General features: G+C 40.0%; 1 protein-coding gene across 14 annotated transcripts in view; it reads left to right on the forward strand.

Annotated features, from left to right (window-relative positions):
- The window catches only part of wnd (Mitogen-activated protein kinase kinase kinase 13 wallenda), a 436,263-nt gene that overhangs the window by 341,139 nt on the left and 72,065 nt on the right, over positions 1-23,059 (forward strand). For all 14 annotated transcript variants that reach the window (XM_071659723.1, XM_071659719.1, XM_071659722.1 and 11 more), the window contains 4 exons: positions 5,299-5,546; positions 7,088-7,274; positions 19,988-20,179; positions 22,017-22,175. In XM_071659723.1, coding sequence (XP_071515824.1) covers positions 5,299-5,546; positions 7,088-7,274; positions 19,988-20,179; positions 22,017-22,175 — 786 coding nt within the window. The remainder of the gene's footprint in view (positions 1-5,298; positions 5,547-7,087; positions 7,275-19,987; positions 20,180-22,016; positions 22,176-23,059) is intronic.

Genomic DNA, 23,059 nt, shown 5'->3' on the forward strand with positions numbered 1-23,059 from the left:
ATATATATATATATATATATATATATATATATACGTCTATATACGTCTATATACGTATATATATATATATAACGTCTGAGTTATATATATATATATATATATATATATATATATATATATATATATATATATATATATATATATATATATAACTCAGACGTTATCTGCAGTGCCATATATCGCGCAGATCTGATTCAGAACCAAATATCGAGCAGGCTTTCATCATAGGGTTTAGGTATCGCAGTGATGTGGCCTAGTGTGTATTTTTGTTTATGTTATCTGAGACGACAGGGGCAGCTGAGGCCCTAATCAAGGCCATCCCATTAACGATATATATGTATATATATATATATATATATATATATATATATATATATATATATATATATATATATATATATATTATCCCTGGGGATAGGGGAGAAAGAATACTTCCCACGTATTCCCTGCGTGTCGTAGAAGGCGACTAAAAGGGAAGGGAGCGGGGGGCTGGAAATCCTCCCCTCTCATTTTTTTTTTAATTTTCCAAAAGAAGGAACAGAGAAGGGGGCCACGTGGGGATGTTCCCTCAGGGGCCAAGTCCTCTGTTCTTGACGCTACCTCGCTAATGCGGGAAATGGCGAATAGTATGAAAGAAAAAGAATATATATATATATATATATATATATATATATATATATATATATATATATATATATATATATATATATATATCTTTCTTTTTCTTTCAAACTATTCGCCATTTCCCGCATTAGCAAGGTAGCGTTAGGAACAGAGGATTAGGCCTCTAAGGGAATATCCTCACATGGCCCTCTTCTCTGTTCCTTCTTTTGGAAATATATATATATATATATATATATATATATATATATATATATATATATATATTATTCCTGCTTAATCGCTGTTTCCTGCGTCAGCTAGGTTGTGCCAGCAAACAAGCGAAGAATGGCACATCCATTCGTATACACGTATATACACAAACGCCCATACACGCACATATACATACATATACATATCATCATATACACATGTATATACACATACCCAGACATATAAACACATGTATATATTCATATTTGCTTGCCTTCATCCATTCTTGGGGTTACCCCGCCCCACAGGAAACAGCATTGCTATCCCCTGCTTCAGCGAGGTAGCACCAGGAAAACAGACAAAAGAAGAAAAGGCCACATTCATTCACACTAAGTCTCTAGCTGTCATATGTAATGCACCGAAAGTACAGCTCCCTATCCACATCCAGGTCCCACAGACCTTTCCGTGGTGTATCCTAGACGTTTCTCACCCCCTGGTTCAGCCCATTGACAGCACATCGACCCCGGTATACCACATCGTACCAATTCACTCTATTCCTTGCAAGCTTTTCACCTCCTGCATGTTCAGGCCCCAATCGCTCAAAATCTTTTTCACTCCATCCTTCCACCTCCAATTTGGTCTCCCGCTTCTCCTTGTTCCCTCCACTTCTGACACATATATCCTCTTGGTCAGTCTTTCCTCACTCATTCTCTCCATGTATCCGAACAATTTCAACATATCCTCTTGTGCTTTCTCAAGTGCACTCTTTTTATTACCACACATCTCTCTTTCCCTTTCATTACTTACTTGATCAAACCACCTCACACCACATATTGACCTTGAACAATTCATTTCCAACACATCCACCCTCCTCCGTACTACCCTATCTATAGCCCATGCCTCGCAACCATATAATATTGTTGGAGCTACTATTCCTTTAAACACCCATATTTGTACTCTGAGATGACGTTCTTCTTTCCACACATTCTTCATTGCTCGCAGAACCTTCGCTCCCTGCCCCACCCTATGACTCACTTCTAGTTCCATGGTTCCATACCCTGCTAAGTCCACTCCCAGATGTCTAAAATACCATTTCCTCCCATTTCTCTCCATTCAAACTCACACCCCAACTAACTTGTGCCTCAGTCCTGCTGAACCTAATAACCTTTCTCTTATTCACATTCACCCTCAAGTTTCTCATTTCACACTTTTCCAAACCAGTCACAAACTTATGCAGTTTCTCACTCGAATCAGCCACCAACGCTGTATCATCGGCAAACAACTTAGTTCCCAGGCCCTCTCATCCCCAACAGACTGCATACTCACACCCTGTCTCCAAAACTTGCATTTACCTCCCTAACCACTCCATCCTTAAACAAATTAAACAACCATGGTGACATCGCACACCCCTGCCACAGACTGACTTTCACTGGGAACCCATCACACTCCTATCTTCCTACGCATACACGTGCCTTGCAACCTTGATAAAAACTTCTCACTGCTTCTAACAGCTTACCTCCCACACTGAATACTCTAAGACCTTCTACAAAACATCTCCATTCACCCTCTCATATGCCTTCTTCAGATCCATAAATGCCAAATACAGATCCGTCAGTTTCTCTAAGGATTTCTCACATATGTTCTTCAGAGCAAACACCTAATTTACACATCCTCTACCACTTCTGAAACCACACTGCTCCTCCCCAATCTAATGCTCAGTACATGACTTCACCCTCTTAATTGATACCCTCCTGTTGAATGTTCCAGGAATACTCAACAAACTTATGCATCTGTAGTTTGAACACTCACCTTTATCCTCTTTGCCTTTGTAAAGTGGCACTATACATGCATTTTGCCAATCCTCAGGCACTTCACCATTATCCATACATACATTGAATATTCTTCCCATCCAATCAACAACACATTCGCCCCCCTTCTTAATGGATTCAACTGCAATACCATCCAAACCCTCTGCCTTGCCGGATTTCATCTTCCACAAGGCTTTCACCACCTCTTCTTTGTTCACCAAACCCCAACTCCCTAACTCTCTCACTTTGCATACCACCCCAATCAAAATACCCTACATCACTGTATCACCAAACACATTCAACAGACCTTTAAGATACTCACTGCGTCTCCTCCTTTCATCACTACCTGTTATCACTTCCCCTTGGTGTGAGAACTGGACAATGCATGATGCTATTCACTCTCATCCACACTCTTGCTGTCATATCTAATGCACTAAAACCAGCGCTCCTTGTCCACAACCAGGTCCCATAGACCTTTTTGTAGTTTTCCCATACGATTCATATTCCCAGGTTCTGCCCCTAATACCACATTGCTCCAGTTTGCTCTGCCTTTTGCTTTTCTTGCCAAACCCATTTGCATGTTCAGGCCCTGGATCTTCAAAGCATCTTCACTTCATCCTTCCAACTCTCCTTGGTTCCCCTCCCTTTTCCTTGTTTTGTCCACTTCTGACGTGTATATGCTCATAGTCATCCTCTCCTCATTGATCTTCTTTATATGTCTAAACCATTCCAGCACACCCTCTTCAGCTCTCATACAAACTCCTCTTAATGCCACATCTCTCTCTTTCCATGTCAATTCTTATTCCATCAACCCTCACACCATATATTGTTTTCAGACATTTCATTTCCATCACATCTATCCTCTTTTTTACATTTTTTACCTAAGGCCCATGCCTTGCATCTATACAGCACCAATAAGACTACTGAACCATTAAACATACTCATCATTGCCCTTAAAGACACTGACCTCTCTTTTTACTCATTCCTCAATGCATCTAGGGCCTTTGTACCCTCACCCACCCTATGCCTTACTGCACCTCTCTTGTTTCCATTCGCTGCCACATCCACTCTTAGATATCTAAAACACCTGACTTCCTCCAAGGATTCTCCATTCAAACTCACATTCCAAATAACCTATTCCTCATCACTACTATACCTTATAGCCTTGTACTTGTTCACATTTACTCTCAATTCTCCTTTCATATACTCCCCAAGGTCAAACACCATTCTCTGCAATTTCTGACTTGAATCTGCTACCAGTGCCATGTCATCAGCAAACAACTGACTCACCTCCCTGATCCTCTCTTCCCCAACAGATTGCATACCTGCTCCTCACTGCAAGTCCTGTGCATTCACCTTTTCACTGTCCTATCCATAAACCAGTCAAACAGCCATGGTGACATCACACACCCCTTACACAGACCCACCTTCTGGGAACACTCACCCTCCTCTCTTCCTGCTCACACACATTCCTTACTCTTTTGATAAAAGATCTGCTGCCTCTCACAGCTTCCCTCCTACGCCTGGCATAGGCTGGTGTGTGTGTGTGTGCATATATTGAAGAAAACACAATGCATGTACACAAGACTAAGAGATGAAGCACACAGATATAGAGCTCTCTCCCCATAACACAACAATAGTGATCACAAATGGTAATCACTATATATTTGCAGTACTTTCCACAGAGCATTTCTATCAACTGTATTATATTCATTCTCCAGATCCATAAATATTGTAACGGTTCTCAGTTCCTTTAAGTATTTTTCACACAGATTCTTCAGTGCAAACACTTGATATACACATCTGCCATTCCTAGAGCCTCTCTATTCCTCTCCAGTGTGAAGCTCTTTGTTTGCCACTACCCTGTCAATCACCACCTTCCCATAAAAGTTATCAGCTACACTCAACAAACATATACCTCTGTAATATGAACTGTTACTTTTGTACTCTTTGCCTTTATGCAAAGGCACTATACAGGCATCCTGCCTGTGTAGTGCCATGAACCATACATAGACTGAAATTCTAACTAACTAATCAGCAACATAATCACCTTATTAGGAAATTAAAACTCAGTACCATCCACTCCATCTGCTTTGACACACTTCATCTTATGCAACGTTTTTGTCACTTATTCTCAGTAAACCCCTTTCTATAACTCTTCACTTCATATAGGTCAGCAATCAAAGCATCCCACATTTGCCAACCCATCGCTGAACACATTCAACAACAATATTCGCTTCATCTCCTCATCACCTCCTCTCGGCTTGATACCATTTCCCCATTTGCCCCCTCCATTGATGTTCCTATTTGTTCTCTTGTTTTTCTAATACTATTAACCTGCTTCCTAAACATTTTCCTATTCCCCTGAAGTTTGCTGATACTTACCCCAACTCTCATTTGCCCTCTGTTTCATTTGTTGTACCCTTCTCTTGATGTGCCACTTTCTCTTGTATGTCTCCCGATCACTTGTACTCCTTCCTTATTCTGTAGAGAATAGTTTTTAGAAAACTAATGTTCATGGGCTTCCATTAAGATTACAAACTTCCCTATATAATTAAACTACCCACATGACATTTCTAGATTTCTGAATTAATTTTTTAGAAAATAAGTGTTTTATACAAAATTCTAACATCTTTATCTTTCACCTAAGTAGTAAAGGCTTTATATCTTTCACCAGTATGCTGCGAATGGAGGAAGAGCTCCACAATCTGCAACTCCACTCACAGCGGTCAACTCCTCTAGAGCCACCAGCCCGACTCCCACACGAGGAGGGCTGTGAGGAAACTAGCCCAGACTCCCCAACTGGTGTCCATGTCCGATACAGGGATGGCCAGAGGCTTAGCTGGTTAGAAGGTATCATTGGCTGCCTCAGGCCAGTGTGGACCATCATTGGGAAGACGGCCCTCAGTGAGAAACAAGCGCAGTGTGAGTTACTATTATTTAGATATTACTTTCAAAAATGTTTTGTTATTTTTTCATTATTATATGTAGCCAATTTCTTTTGTGATTGTGAGGTTTAGGAGAGGGTTATGCAGCAGGATCAGGTAAGAAGGTGAGGTAAGTGGGATGAAGTTGACAAGGTTCCTGTGGTGCTGATGCAGGTGTAAAGAGTGAGGCAGGCATTCTTTGGGACATTTATATGACTGCCAAGTCTCATGGAGTTTCTGCAAAAGGGAGGAGGCATTGCTGAGGTCCTGATTTAGTAGTTGAGAGCAGTTTATGCTTTATTTTACTGGAGGGGGTGGCCACAGCTCCTCTAGTTCAAGCTAATTGGTAATATAGGTGGTTGAAATATCCCATTTAAGTCTTTCTGAAGAGGCAGGGGTCAGAATACTTGGGATGGGACAACATTTCCAGACACTGGGCACATATTGAGTGTGAGAGCCAATGGAGTGTTTGAGTACATCTTGATTCCCTGATCTATATAGGTTGAAGATGCTTTGGCCACACTGATCTGTTAACTGTTTAGAGATGGCCACTATGTTTGTTATGTTGGGGCCCTGGAGAATTATTCAAGATCGTTCTCTGGTGGAAAACCAGATGCATTGGACTTCCTTCCAAGAAGGTTGAAACTGTCTACCTACTGGTGCATGACTTAAGTTACAGATTAAACAGGGTCATTGTTGCTAAATGGGATACAGTGGACTAGATGAAACGTAGCTGTGATGGTATGGTTTCACCATGTGGGAGTGTAATTTCATAATCCAGTACTTGAGGTTTGTAGTGCTCTGGTTAGTGATACTACATATATTTCCTGGATTAGCTGTACATTGTTGCACAGTTAACTTCATGTTCATTATTCATCTGAATGTGGTGTTCTGTTTTGTAAGCAACTCATCATATGTTTGTGTACATTATTATAAGCATCACTCAAAATTACATGAGCTCATATTAACAAATTCAGAATATGCAAAAAACTGTTAAGTACTTTTTAATATAACATTTTTATTCAGAAAATTGTAACATATTCCTCTCTCAGTCTTCTTTCTTTCATCCTATTCTTATTTACACTCCATTCCTTTCTGTCTTTCTGCTTTGTCTCTTTCCTTGTTCTCCATTTCCATCTTTCTTTTCTTCCCTTCCATTTTCTTGCTTTCTTCAACTCTCTACCCCCTTTTAGTCACCCTATTTTCATTTCCTTGCACATCCCTTTCTGTCTTTTCCAACTCTTTCTTTTTCTGTCTTGATCTCTCTATCTTTCGTTCCACCAGCATCTTTTTCTGTTTATCTCATATAATTTAATATGATAAGCTTATTTTGTATACAGTTGTGTATGTTTTTCACTTCAAGCATGTTGTTCCATAACTGTCTGCCTCATGGGTTTAATTAAGAAATGAAGTTGTTTGGCTTATATTTGCATTTTCCTTTTAAACTGCACCCTTTTTGTGAAAGAGACTAGTAAGGGTTACTTGTTTTGTATGTTGAACTCCTAATTTATTTGGTTAACCATTGTGATTCATTTGCAGCTGACAACTGGGAGATCCCCTTTGAAGAGGTATCGAATCTGCAGTGGCTTGGCTCTGGTGCTCAGGGTGCTGTGTTTCGTGGCCAGCTAAGGGGAAACTGGGTTGCCATCAAGAAGGTGCGAGAACAGAAAGAAACGGATATCACCCACTTAAGAAAGCTTAATCACCCCAACATTGTACAATTCCTGTGAGTATCATAAGTTATGGATAAGTGCAGTTGAAAACAAGATTACGTTCCAGCATTTGAAATTTAATGATTCTCTCTGTCTTCTTATTTGGTTAAGTCCACCCCCATCTGTCTATTACCTTTAACTTCAGTCTTATTTTTCTGTTATCTCTAACTCAAGTTCTTTTTGTCTCCTTTAACTCCAGTTCCATTTGTACAGGATGGATCAAATGCATATAACTTCTCATTTCAGTCACACAGATCCTCATTTTACATCCAGTATGATAAAAGTGTTGTTCCTCTCTAGTATAAGCGCTTTTTATATTGTTTTTTTTTTTTTGCATTGGATTAACTTTCAAATGAAATGTCTCTTCTGCATGTTGGTCATTTTCACTCCTCTAGCAACCTCATCTGAAAAACTAATGAATCTAAACAGCTTGCTAACAAATCTAAACAGCTTGTTCACAGCATCTTACAGTTTTTCTCAATCTACCTTTTAACCTTGTATCTTGAACCACCATAAATATTCACTAGCTTATCATTTGTCAGGTATGATACTTGTTCATGTTATCCAAAAAGGCTTTCATCCATACATCTGTTAAAAAGCTTTTTTGCTCTGCATATCTTTTTCATTGATCTTTGTTCGTTACATTCTCTGTTATCCTAATCCCAACAATGCCAAGTTACCATCTAATTTTCTCTTATTTCTCATGTATGGACAGAGTCCTATGAGCATCTGAGAAAGCTCTCTCTCAGTGGGGGTTACTGCTTTTGCTCCCAAAAGTTGGGAGTATCCATGAGGATTCCCTATAATCAACCAACAGATTAACCATGATCCTGGCTGATGATCCACCAGCCATATAGCAACCCTCCCAGGCCTATTACATGATTGAGGTTCTTCTCTCTCTCTCTCTCTCTCTCTCTCTCTCTCTCTCTCTCTCTCTCTCTCTCTCTCTCTCTCTCTCTCTCTCTCTCTCTCTCTCTCTCTCTCTCTCTCTCTCTCTCTCTCTCTCTCTCTCTCTCTCTCTCTCTCTCTCTCTCTCTCTCTCTCTCTCTCTCTCTCTCTCTCTCTCTCTCTCTCTCTCTCTCTCTCTCTCTCTCTCTCTCTCTCTCTCTCTCTCTCTCTCTCTCTCTCTCTCTCTCTCATTTCTTACCATTTGTTTATGCATTGTAGAGTATTTTTTGTTTATTTTTATTTTTTTTGGCTCAGGGTATTCAGTATGGACACAACCTGACAACTTATTTGGGTTTCTTAGGTCAGCTTACCCATTGTCTATCAAATGTTATGGATTCTTTGCTTTTTGGGGCTTTTCTTTTCTATTTTTTTATTTAGAAATAATGAATATTTTGATAGTGGAGGTACTGTTTGTATTGGCCTGGGATATGGTCTTATTTATAGAATGTCCTAAATGTTATAATTACATGGGTATTGTACAGAATTGTTTTGTTAGATATCATGACTTTGGTTCAAGTGGTTGAGAGGCCCACTTACCTTCATTCTCTTTTTCAGTTGCCTGCTTGTCATTGATAGTTGTTGCAGTTATCTCATAAATCTGTTTTTGATAGGTGAAGACAGATCCTGAGGTCTAAGGTTCCCATGCCTTAATTAGTGGAGGTTGTTTGTCATGGGGGAGGGTATATTTGAGATCCTTTGTTTGGACAGTTTCTTAATGGAATCTCAGTGGGGCTTTGATTATATCCTGTACAAAAGACCCTAACTGTTGCTTGATATTACCTACTTGTACAGTGGGGGTTGGGAGTTTTATATGCTTGGGGCCAAACCCCATGAACTTTGTTCTGTTATACACTTTTTAAAGTTTTCCATACTGTTAACATTCATATTTACATCACACATCATATTTCTTTTAGTCACTACCCTGAAACTAAAGAAGTATCTCTTTTCATCCATATTTACATGTTTCAAGAAACTTGATAGATGTGGTCATGTTTCTTCATTTACTCTATTTTGTGTGGTAGAAAAATTTAAGGCCTCTAAACTCTGCACTCTTATTTAAAGAACCAACATTATTGATCTCAAGAACTTCTCTGTTAGTTCCTTGTTCTTTTTTGAGTGAGGTAACCAAACTTGATAGGCATATTCCATTATAGGTTTCATATACTAATTACAGTAGGTAGCTTGCTGAACATTCAGTGCTGTTGTCCACGATCAAGCAATGTGCTTTCTGCTGCATGTTGAATACTGCATGCTCTGTTGGATGGCCATAGTCACTGTAGCTGCCAGGAGGCCTTGATAACCCAGTTGTGACTATGGTATAGGGTTTTACCTGTGATTTCTTAAGGGCAAGATGCACAAGACAGAAACGGGCAACTATGCCAAAAAAAGGCAGCTATGTATGAAAATGCCATTTTCAGGGCAGATTTTGCCTTTATGCAAGGAACAATTTTTGAACATGTATTTAGATTTTCAATAAGAATATTCTAAAACCTGCATAATTACATGTCTTTACTAAATTTCTTCATATTTTGGCAAGTGCTACAATTTCTTACCCCCAGTTAGTGCAAGGTGTCATTTACAAATCTGAAAAAGGGCAAGGCACCATGCTGGAGGGCAGAGCGCTGTGTCAGGCTAAAATAGCCTAAAAAACACTGTGGTGGCTGGTTTTGCACTGTTTATAGATACTCACTTCATCTACTTCACCCATACTACCTTTAGTTAGGATTAGCCAATCTGTTCAATAGCATTTTTTTTCTAACCAAGAAATACTTGATTTTTAACCCTTAAACTGCTGTGGTAATTGTTTGACAATGCACAGTTCACTGCTGTTATTTTCAGTTGATGATGTAATGGTTTCTGCCTTCATATGAATTCCCAGATAATGTTTGATTCTACCAGTTATCCATAGATGTCTCTAGCACTCTCTCACCTTAGCTGGAAAAAATATTACATTCCTCTGTTGCTCATATACAGTATATCATCATAAAAGTTGTGCATTATGCAGTCTCCCACACTCTATCCCCAAGTAAACCACCACTTATGAAAATTTAGTTAGTTTTAGAATATACAAACAATTCCTGTAATATTATTATTTACCTTTTGGTAATGAGAGGAATACATTCATTATTGATTATGTGATAAGATGATTTGTTCAATTTATTTTGCTAAATAAGTTTTATGTAAAGATGTAGGCAGAAATTACATAGAAAGTAAGAATTTGTGTATTAGAATTAGTATATATGATAAAATATAAAGTATATTTTATGTGTAGGGTGGTGAAGAGATACCAAATGAGAGTAGATGAAATTAGGGGAGTGGGTGAGGAGTGCGAAGTAAAGCAGTGCTGATATGCGAGTGGCATGCAGAAGGTGCATGGGCATCTTAAAAATGGTATTGAGCAGTGAAAGACAAAATATAGGTATATGGGTGTTACTTACATAGAGGGAGTGCAAGTGATTAGATGATGTACAAGAGAAAGTGGGAGACAGTCAAATTGAAGGTGCTGGGGTTGAAAGAGAGAGCAAATGAGAGTTGGGGTGAGTATCTATCTATCTGTTTATATCTTTGATGCCCATTCCCTCTGGGAACTCCTATCAAGGGGTGGCCGTGGCAAAAGAGTGTCCACTTATCCCTGTCCTGACATGTTTCCCTCACATACACCTTTCCATGCATTCTTCCTCTATTTTTCTCCCTCCAGTATTCCTCCACCCTATTTGCTCATGTCACAGGTGGTCTTCCACTCACACTAACCCCTTAAATTGTACCGTCATGCACTCCTTTTAAACTCCCAGTCTTGCATTCTTTCCACATGCCCAAACCAACTCAAAGTATTATGTTTCACCCATTTTACCACACAACAGTTCATTCCCTTTGCATTCCTTGCCATGCCACATCTCTCATACACCCTTTCATTTCTTTCTTTGTTCCATCTAATCACACCACATGCTCTTCTCAAATAGCTCATTTCTACAGCCTGGATTCTTGACCTCTGTGCCTCATTCCATGTCCATGTTTTGGCTGTACAGGTTAGTGTTGGGAGGATTGTGCTGTCCCTTAATCCTCTCTTCACTTCCATACTTACACCTCTACCCTTTATTATTTTATTAAGGAACCCAATGACTCTTCTACCCTGTACTGCTCTCTCCCTTATCTCTCCTTCCATATCACCACACTACCCAAGACATCTCCCAGATACTGAAATTCTCTCACTTCCAGTATCTTTCCCCCCATATCCACAGCACAATTTAGTACACTTTCTTTTTTCACTATATGGTTTTACAAAATCTGTACTTTCCCTACGTTTTCTTTCATACACTATTACTATACTTTAACTTGCATTTACCTTCAATCTCCTCCACTTACACTCATCATGATACACACTTACAACCTTCTGCAACCCCTTTTCATTCTCCGCAAACAACACGGTAAAACGCAAACAGGCTTGCCACTAGCCACCAAATCTTACTGCCACACTCCATCTCTGCTTCCCTTTTCCCTAGTTTTGCTTTCATCTCTCTTATCACACCATCCAAGTCTATGTAAAAAAGCCACGGTGATATCACACCTACATGTGTATATATATGTGTATACGAGTGGATGGGCCATTCTTTGTCTGTTTCCTTGTGCTATCTTGCTGATGCAGGAAATGGCAGTCAAGTATAATTAAAATAATGTGTAGAAGGCGAGAACATTATCTCAGAGAGCAAAAATGGGAATGTTTGAAGGAATAGTGGTTCCAACAATGTTATAAGGTTGCAAGGCATGGGCTATAGGGTTTGTGTGGAGGAGGGTGGATGTGTTGGAAATGAAATGTTTGAGGACAATATGTGTTGGGAGGTGGTTTGATTGAGTAAGTAATTGAAGGGTAAGAGAGATGTGTGGTAATAAAAATAGTGTGGTTGAGAGAGCAGAAGAGGGTGTTTTGAAATGGTATGTACACATGGAGAGAATGAGTGAGGAAAGACTGACAAAGGGGATATATGTGTCATAGGTAGAGGGAAGAAGGAGAAGCAGGAGACCAAATTGGAGGTGGAAGGATGGAGTGAAAAAGATTTTTAGCGATCGGGGCCTGAACATGCAGGAGGGTGAAGGATGAGCAAGGAATAGAGTGAATTGGAACGATGTGGTATACCAGGTTTGACGTGCTGTCAGCGGATTGAACCAGGGCATGTGAAGCATCTGAGGTAAACCATGGAAAGGTCTGTGGGGCCTAAATGTGGAAAGGGAGCTGTGGTTGGAGTGCATTATACATGACAGCTAGAGACTGAGTGTGAATGAACGTGGCTTTTTTGTCTTTTCCTGGAGCTGCGTTGCTGGAGGTGGAGGATGCTATTTCATGTGTGGAGGGTTGGTGACAGGAATGGATGAAGGCAGCAAGTATGGATATGTAAATGTGTATATATGTATGTGTTGTATACATTGAAATGTATATGTATGTATATGTGCACGTGTGGATGTTTATGTGTATACATGTGTATGTGGGCGGGTTGGGCCATTCCTCATCTGTTTCCTTGTGCTACCTCGCTAACACGGGAGACAGCGGTTAAGTATAATATATATATATATATATATATATATATATATATATATATATATATATATATATATATATATATATATATATATATATATATTTGTTTTATTTTTTTTTTTGCTTTGTTGCTGTCTCCTGCGTTTGCGAGGTAGCGCAAGGAAACAGATGAAAGAAATGGCCCAACCCACCCCCATACACAATGTACACACACACACACGCCCACACACGCAAATATACATACCTATACATCTCAATGTACACACATATATATATACACACACAGACACATACATATATACCCATGCACACAATTCACACTGTCTGCCCCTATTCATTCCCATCGCCACCTCGCCACACATGGAATACCATCCCCCTCCCCCCTCATGTGTGCGAGGTAGCACTAGGAAAAGACAACAAAGGCCCCATTCGTTCACACTCAGTCTCCAGCTGTCATGCAATAATGCCCGAAACCACAGCTCCCTTTCCACATCCAGGCCCCACACAACTTTCCATGGTTTACCCCAGACGCTTCACATGCCCTGATTCAATCCACTGACAGCATGTCAACCCCGGTATACCACATCGATCCAGTTCACTCTATTCCTTGCCTGCCTTTCACCCTCCTGCATGTTCAGGCTCTGATCACTCAAAATCTTTTTCACTCCATCTCTCCACCTCCAATTTAGTCTCCAACTTCTCCTCGTTCCCTCCACCTCCGACACATATATCCTCTTGGTCAATCTCTCCTCACTCATTCTCTCCATGTGCCCAAACCATTTCAAAACACCCTCTTCTGCTCTCTCAACCACACTCTTTTTATTTCCACACATCTCTCTTACCCTTACATTACTTACTCGATCAAACCACCTCACACCACACATTGTCCTCAAACATCTCATTTCCAGCACATCCACCCTCCTGTGCACAACTCTATCCATAGCCCACGCCTCGCAACCATACAACATTGTTGGAACCACTATTCCTTCAAACATACCCATTTTTGCTTTCTGAGATAATGCTCTCGACTTCCACACATTCTTCAATGCTCCCAGGATTTTTGCCCCCTCCCCCACCCTATGATTCACTTCTGCTTCCATGGTTTCATCCACTGCCAGATCCACTCCCAGATATCTAAAACACTTTACTTCCTCCAGTTTTTCTCCATTCAAACTTACCTCCCAATTGACTTGGCCCTCAACCCTACTGTACCTAATAACCTTGCTCTTATTCACATTTACTCCTAACTTTCTTCTTTCGCACACTTTACCAAACTCAGTCACCAGCTTCTGCAGTTTCTCCCATGAATCAGCCACCAGCGCTGTATCATCAGCGAACAACGACTGACTCACATCCCAAGCTGTCTCATCCACAACAGACTTCATACTTGCCCCTCTTTCCAAAACTCTTGCATTCACCTCCCTAACAACTCCATCCATAAACAAATTAAACAACCATGGAGACATCACACACCCCTGCCGCAAACCTACATTTACTGAGAACCAATCACTTTCCTCTCTTCCTACACGTACACATGCCGTACGTCCTCGATAAAAACTTTTCACTGCTTCTAACAACTTGCCTCCCACACCAAATATTCTTAATACCTTCCACAGAGCATCTCTATCACCTCTATCATATTCTTTCTCCAGATCCATAAATGCTACATACAAATCCATTTGCTTTTCTAAGTATTTCTCACAAACATTCTTCAAAGCAAACACCTGATCCACACATCTTCTACCACTTCTGAAACCACACTGCTTTTCCCCAATCTGATGCTCCGTACATGCCTTCACCCTCTCAATCAATACCCTCCCATATAATTTACCAGGAATACTCAACAAACTTATGCCTCTGTAATTTGAGCACTCACTCTTATCCCCTTTGCCTTTGTACAATGGCACTATGCACGCATTCCGCCAATCCTCAGGCACCTCACCATGAGTCATACATACATTAAATAACCTTACCAACCAGTCAACAATACAGTCACCCCCTTTTATTTATGAATTCCACTGCAATACCATCCAAACCTGCTGCCTTGCCGGCTTTTATCTTCCGCAAAGCTTTTACTACCTCTTCTCTGTTTACCAAATCATTTTCCCTAACCCTCTCACTTTGCACACCACCTCGACCAAAACACCCTATATCTGCCACTCTATCATCAAACACATTCAACAAACCTTGAAAATACTCACTCCATCTCCTTCTCACATCACCACTACTTGTTATCACCTCCCCATTTGCGCCCTTCACTGAAGTTCCCATTTGCTCCCTTGTCTTACGCACTTTATTTACCTCCTTCCAGAATATCTTTTTATTCTCCCTAAAATTTAATGATACTCTCTCACCCCAACTCTTATTTGCCCTCTTTTTCACCTCTTGCACCTTTCTCTTGACCTCCTGTCTCTTTCTTTTATACATCTCCCACTCAATTGCATTTTTTCCCTGCAAAAATCGTCCAAATGCCTCTCTCTTCTCTTTCACTAATAATCTTACTTCTTCATCCCACCACTCACTACCCTGTCTAATCAACCCACCTCCCACTCTTCTCATGCCACAAGCATCTTTTGCGCAATCCATCACTGATTCCCTAAATACATCCCATTCCTCCCCCACTCCCCTTACTTCCATTGTTCTCACCTTTTTCCATTCTGTACTCAGTCTCTCCTTGTACTTCCTCACACAAGTCTCCTTCCCAAGCTCACTTACTCTCACCACCCTCTTCACCCCAACATTCACTCTTCTTTTCTGAAAACCCATACAAATCTTCACCTTAGCCTCCACAAGATAATGATCAGACATCCCTCCAGTTGCACCTCTCAGCACATTTACATCCAAAAGTCTGTCTTTCGCGCGCCTGTCAATTAACACGTAATCCAATAATGCTCTCTGGCCATCTCTCCTACTTACATACGTATACTTATGTATATCTCGCTTTTTAAACCAGGTATTCCCAATCACCAGTCATTTTTCAGCACATAAATCTCCAAGCTCTTCACCATTTCCATTTACAACACTGAACACCCCATGTATACCAATTATTCCCTCAACTGCCACATTACTTACCTTTGCATTCAAATCACCCATCACTATAACCCTGTCGTGTGCATCAAAACCACTAACACACTCATTTAGCTGCTCCCAAAACACTTGCCTCTCATGATCTTTCTTCTCATGCCCAGGTGCATATGCACCAATAATCACCCATCTCTCTCCATCAACTTTCAGTTTTACCCATATTAATCGAGAATTTACTTTCTTACACATATTCCCACAACTCCTCCCAAGACATTCCCAAACCACTCTTCCCCTTTACCCTTGAGCTTCGTTTCACTCAGAGCGAAAACATCCAAGTTCCTTTCCTCAAACATACTACCTATCTCTCCTTTTTTCACATCTTGGTTACATCCACACACATTTAGACACCCCAATCTATATATATATATATTTTTTTTTTTTTTGCCGCTGTCTCCCGCATTTGCGAGGTAGCGCAAGGAAACAGACGAAAGAAAATGGCCCAACCCACCCCCATACACATGTATATACATACGTCCACACACGCAGATATACATACCTACACAGCTTTCCATGGTTTACCCCAGACGCTTCACATGCCTTGATTCAATCCACTGACAGCACGTCAACCCCGGTATACCACATCGCTCCAGTTCACTCTATTCCTTGCCCTCCTTTCACCCTCCTGCATGTTCAGGCCCCGATCACACAAAATCTTTTTCACTCCATCTTTCCACCTCCAATTTGGTCTCCCTCTTCTCCTCGTTCCCTCCACCTCCGACACATATATCCTCTTGGTCAATCTTTCCTCACTCATTCTCTCCATGTGCCCGAACCATTTCAAAACATCCTCTTCTGCTCTCTCAACCACGCTCTTTTTATTTCCACACATCTCTCTTACCCTTACGTTACTTACTCGATCAAACCACCTCACACCACACATTGTCCTCAAACATCTCATTTCCAGCACATCCATCCTCCTGCGTACAACTCTATCCATAGCCCACGCCTCGCAACCATACAACATTGTTGGAACCACTATTCCTTCAAAACATACCCATTTTTGCTTTCCGAGATAATGTTCTCGACTTCCACACATTCTTCAAGGCTCCCAGAATTTTCGCCCCCTCCCCCACCCTATGATCCACTTCCGCTTCCATGGTTCCATCCACTGCCAGATCCACTCCCAGATATCTAAAACACTTCACTTCCTCCAGTTTTTCTCCATTCAAACTCACCTCCCAATTGACTTGACCCTCAACCCTACTGTACCTAATAACCTTGCTCTTATTCACATTTACTCTTAACTTTCTTCTTTCACACACTTTACCAAACTCAGTCACCAGCTTCTGCAGTTTCTCACCTGAATCAGCCACCAGCGCTGTATCATCAGCGAACAACAACTGACTCACTTCCCAAGCTCTCTCATCCCCAACAGACTTCATACTTGCCCCTCTTTCCAAAACTCTTGCATTCACCTCCCTAACAACCCCATCCATAAACAAATTAAACAACCATGGAGACATCACACACCCCTGCCGCAAACCTACATTCACTGAGAACCAATCACTTTCCTCTCTTCCTACACGTACACATGCCTTACATCCTCGATAAAAACTTTTCACTGCTTCTAACAACTTGCCTCCCACACCATATATTCTTAATACCTTCCACAGAGCATCTCTATCAACTCTATCATATGCCTTCTCCAGATCCATAAATGCTACATACAAATCCATTTGCTTTTCTAAGTATTTCTCACATACATTCTTCAAAGCAAACACCTGATCCACACATCCTCTACCACTTCTGAAACCACACTGCTCTTCCCCAATCTGATGCTCTGTACATGCCTTCACCCTCTCAATCAATACCCTCCCATATAATTTACCAGGAATACTCAACAAACTTATACCTCTGTAATTTGAGCACTCACTCTTATCCCCTTTGCCTTTGTACATTGGCACTATGCACGCATTCCGCCAATCCTCAGGCACCTCACCATGAGTCATACATACATTAAATAACCTTACCAACCAGTCAACAATACAGTCACCCCCTTTTTTAATAAATTCCACTGCAATACCATCCAAACCTGATGCCTTGCCGGCTTTCATCTTCCGCAAAGCTTTTACTACCTCTTCTCTGTTTACCAAATCACATACATATATGTATATATATATATATATATATATATATATATATATATATATATATATATATATATATATATTTTTTTTTTTTTTTTTTTTTTTATACTTTGTCGCTGTCTCCCGCGTTTGCGAGGTAGCGCAAGGAAACAGACGAAAGAAATGGCCCAACCCCCCCCCCATACACATGTACATACACACGTCCACACACGCAAATATACATACCTACACAGCTTTCCATGGTTTACCCCAGACGCTTCACATGCCTTGATTCAATCCACTGACAGCACGTCAAACCCTGTATACCACATCGCTCCAATTCACTCTATTCCTTGCCCTCCTTTCACCCTCCTGCATGTTCAGGCCCCGATCACACAAAATCTTTTTCACTCCATCTTTCCACCTCCAATTTGGTCTCCCTCTTCTCCTCGTTCCCTCCACCTCCGACACATATATCCTCTTGGTCAATCTTTCCTCACTCATTCTCTCCATGTGCCCAAACCATTTCAAAACACCCTCTTCTGCTCTCTCAACCACGCTCTTTTTATTTCCACACCTCTCTCTTACCCTTACGTTACTTACTCGATCAAACCACCTCACACCACACATTGTCCTCAAACATCTCATTTCCAGCACATCCATCCTCCTGCGCATATATATATATATATATATATATATTTTCTTTCTTTCTTTCTTTCATACTATTCGCCATTTCCCGCATTAGCGAGGTAGCGTTAAGAACAGAGGACTGGGCCTTAGAGGGAATATCCTCACCTGGCCCCCTTCTCTGTTCCTTCTTTTGGAAAATTAAAAGAAAAACGAGAGGGGAGGATTTCCAGCCACCCGCTCCCTCCCCTTTTAGTCGCCTTCTACGACACGCAGGGAATACGTGGGAAGTATTCTTTCTCCCCTATCCCCAGGGATATATATATATATATATATATATATATATATATATATATATATATGTGTGACCTGACATCTGACCTTCCTCTCCTTACGTTGTGTGTGGACAGGGTTTTTCTGATTGATGCTTCTTAACAGTTATTCCAGTTTACAGTTTGCCTTTGTTGAAATGGCCAAAGGACATATTTATATTACGATCAAATGAACTCTCTTGCATTGAGCTCATAATGTAGTGTACATATTCTTCATTGCCTTTAGAAACTGTCACTTCATCATATGTTATATATGATGCTTATATGATGTTGTTATTAAGAACCTCTGGTGAAGTTCAAATTTTCAGTTTATGTTTACATCAAATTCTGCTTACTAAAACTGATCAAAATAATTTTTTTTGTCAACAACTGATGAAATATTGTATGTGGCTGAACATAGTGTTATTTAAGGTACAATCAAAACTGTGGATGTCCACCCAAATGAGAGGTTCTTTGTAAAGGTTGATGCTTGTTCCTTATTTTGAGATGGCTTCTTTATCTAGGAGGTATGATAAATGGAAGAACATACAGATCACATACATAAGTAATGTAGAAACTTAATGTTACAGGTAAAAAGCTTTATCAGGAAATGTTCTGTTTGGGACTGATACTAAACTAGAACTTTTCAGCACTATTTCTTTCTGTACTGTATTTTCCTCTGAACACATCTTCATCTTCCTTTTATCTGCAAGCAACTGCAACAGTGATAGTTTGAAGTGTCTGTTAAATCTCATGAGATGTACTAGTTCCATTGTTTAATTCATTGTGTATAATTAGGAAATGTTGAAATTATTTGAAGATGAAATATAATGTTTAGATAAATGCTTCTATTGAAATGCTGTGGTGGAATAGATCATTGTTACACAGGATATAAGACATTGTGTGTAGATAATGAAGCTACTGTTTTTTTTCTAGAAAAGCTCATAGCAGTTGCTGTCTACTTGTATATACTTTTTGTTATACTCACTTTTTTATGTTTGGCTGTTGTTTATATATAAATGTAATGGTCAGGAACTTATTATTTTATTACTATTGTCTATTATTGATTGTACAGTTAAACAGAAGCAGTAATACTTGTGGATTTTAATGCATATATTTAACCATTATACATATTGTTTATATTTACTAAATATCCACAGGGGTGTATGCACAGCTGCTCCATGCTATTGTATTGTGATGGAATATTGCCCCTATGGTCCACTCTACAACCTCCTTAAAGAAGGGCGTGACATCCCTCCTGACAGAGTTGCTAACTGGGCCAAGGAGATAGCATCAGGAATGAACTATCTACACCAACACAAGATCATTCACAGGGACCTCAAAAGCCCTAAGTAAGACCTCAAATGATACTGGCGTTAAATCTCATGTTTGCCATTGATTTCTCACTGAAACTGATTAATATGATTTTCATTTAGAATTGGTATGTATTAATACATAGCAGTAATATCATGGTACAGTGTTAATGCTATGCATTCACAGTCCTTGAGGTCTACATTCATTTACTGGGCTGAACAGAGTTGGCTGGTGGTTACTGGCTTAGGTTTATGTTGTTGTTTCTTTAGCATGTCTCCTTCCTAAGGAGGTTTTGACATCAGAGGATACTGTCTCTTGGCAACAGCAGGAACACAAAGAAGTAACAACTTAAAGGTTGTCTGTTTCTGTGGTTTTCAACCTTAATGAATCACTTAACACTTATTGTTAGTACCACATTTTGTCTCAAATCTTAGTCTAATTTAGTGACATACTTAGATAAATTGTACATTTACAGCACTATGTAACTAAGAATTACATGTTCATTGTACTGTCCAACATTCCTTAAACTGTGTTATTCCTTTTTCTTTTCACTTATGATTAGAACTTCCAGAATTAACACTTAAGTACCATTAGAATGATTTTCTTGTACCACTTTTGGTACATATACCTTTGGTTGGGAAATTCAGATTTGTTATAGTGCTGGTACAAAATGATGAAAGATTTACTGACATTAAGATTTTTGTTCTATAAAAGAAAATCAGTACAGGTACACCACTGATTTTCCGGCACTTTTGGTTCCAGCACCTTGCTGGATTAACCATTTTGCTGGACCAAACATGGTCACGTTATAGTAATTCATGACCATACCTCTAACCCATATGTCTAAAGTGTACCATGGACTGCTAGAAATTTAGATTAAACAAATATTAAATGTTTAAGCACCCTAAGATGGTAAGTCTGTCTTTAAATTGTTTGAATCCTGTGGGGTTTCTTCGTCTTCTGTTGTTAGTGTTTTCCTTGATGTGCATCGCCAGAATAATGTAGTTTCATCTGCATTATACACCTGCTCAGGACTGAGGTGCTCATCTGCTACGAGTTTTGCAAATTCATCCACATACTCGGCAGCTCCTTCGTGGTTTGCTGACTGCTTTTCTCTGCACAGTTTATTCATGAAATTCCATGACACTTCTTGAATCTTTGAAACCATCCTTCACAATAGTCATGCTCATGTTGTAATTTAAGTTCTTTATGGAACAACTAAGCCTGGTCCATTATCTTGCTACCTGACAAGTCCACTTCATCACTCCGATGCTGTTGAAACCGTTCCAGCATCACTCGATCATGCTCAGTTCTCTTACCATCTTTCACTGTTTTTCTAATCGTCATTTGCTTCTTTGAATTGCTGTCTGCATAGAATTTCAATATTTTCTCCCTTTGCTCCTTATATCATAAACAGTTGATGAACCAATACTGTAGATGTCACACTGCTTATGCACCGAAACACCATGGTCCATTTTTTCAACAGTTCTGTTGTTTACCTTTGACGTCACGAGTGACACTCTCATATGTCTTAGAAGCCATAGCTAGGGTTGAATTTAAGCAAAATAAGCTAAGAATCTCACAGAATTGTGGTATCATCACCAGCAAGTGCGGTGTAAAGAATGTAAATAAGTGCGCCGTACACACAACGCCATCTGTGGCCACAGTAATTTCAAGTTCCCTCATGTAATTTTCTCCGGACTAAAGGAGGCACTGAACCATCAATTGCTGGAAAATCGGTGGTGTACCTGTAATAGAGATTTGATGTTTTTTTTCTTTTGTTGATTATACTTGTCAGAAAACTTTTTTCTTACTAAGGAGAGGAGTATTACTCTAAATGCTTTTCCTTATCTAACTTTTCACCTTGTTCTACAGTGTTCTCATTGGGAGTAACCAGGAGGTAAAGATTAGCGATTTTGGAACATGCCGGGAATGGAATGATGTGAGCACAAGAATGAGCTTTGCAGGAACATTGGCTTGGATGGCACCAGAAGTTATTCGTAATGAACCATGTAATGAGAAGGTTGACATATGGTGAGTACAGCATTTGGTTGATTATAATGATATTAGGTGTTACAGTAATCTGCCTGCTTAAGGTAACACCATGTGTGAAAGGCCACCTTTGGTGAGGCTATATCATCAGGAGTACAGTATCATCAAAGAATCTCTCTCTCCAATGAAGTTCCCATTTTTCTGCTACTGGAATTAACACATCCTTGGGATGCAGGAGCCTCTTGAAAGAAATCCTGGGTAAAACCAGGACTCTTTCATAGAAAATTGTTGGGTAATTATAAGTAAATTATTATATAATAGGTAGAAGCTGTCTTTTCTATCTGCATCATCCACATATGGACTCTAGGTACTCTGTCCACAAACTTACAGTCTCTCCTTGTCACAAATAACAGTTGACAACACTTAACTCACATAACTCATTCTTCGCAACTCTAGATATTCCTGCGGTGAGGTTTGTGTTTCCCCTGCCTTTTGGCAAAATAGTAGGAGAAATAGATAGAAGTAGGTAGGAACATTAGGCAGGAGCTTTAGTTATTAGTATTAGAAAGAAGTAGTAGGTAGGAGCATTAACTAGGAGAATTAGGTAAAAGTAGTAGGTTGTAACATTAGGTAGGAGTATTAGTAGACACATTAGGTAAAAGTTGGTGGTAGGAATATTAGGTAGGAACCTCTGAAAACTCTGCACTGTAGTTGCCCTCTACCAGTGGCCTTTTAAGGGTGAGATGTTAAAGGCTAAGAAGCTGCAGTGGAGTTCATCAGTTATGTAGACTCTTTTGCCGTGGCCACCCCCTTGAGGGAGTTTCCAAAGGGAATGAGCATCATGGACAAAGATTAGATAGATAGATAGTAGTTGGTAGGCAGCCAATGACCAGGGAGGTATATTACCAATACTACCTGCCAGGATA

The sequence above is a fragment of the Panulirus ornatus genome, chromosome 68 (genome assembly GCF_036320965.1).
Source record: "Panulirus ornatus isolate Po-2019 chromosome 68, ASM3632096v1, whole genome shotgun sequence".
NCBI lineage: Eukaryota > Metazoa > Arthropoda > Malacostraca > Decapoda > Palinuridae > Panulirus > Panulirus ornatus.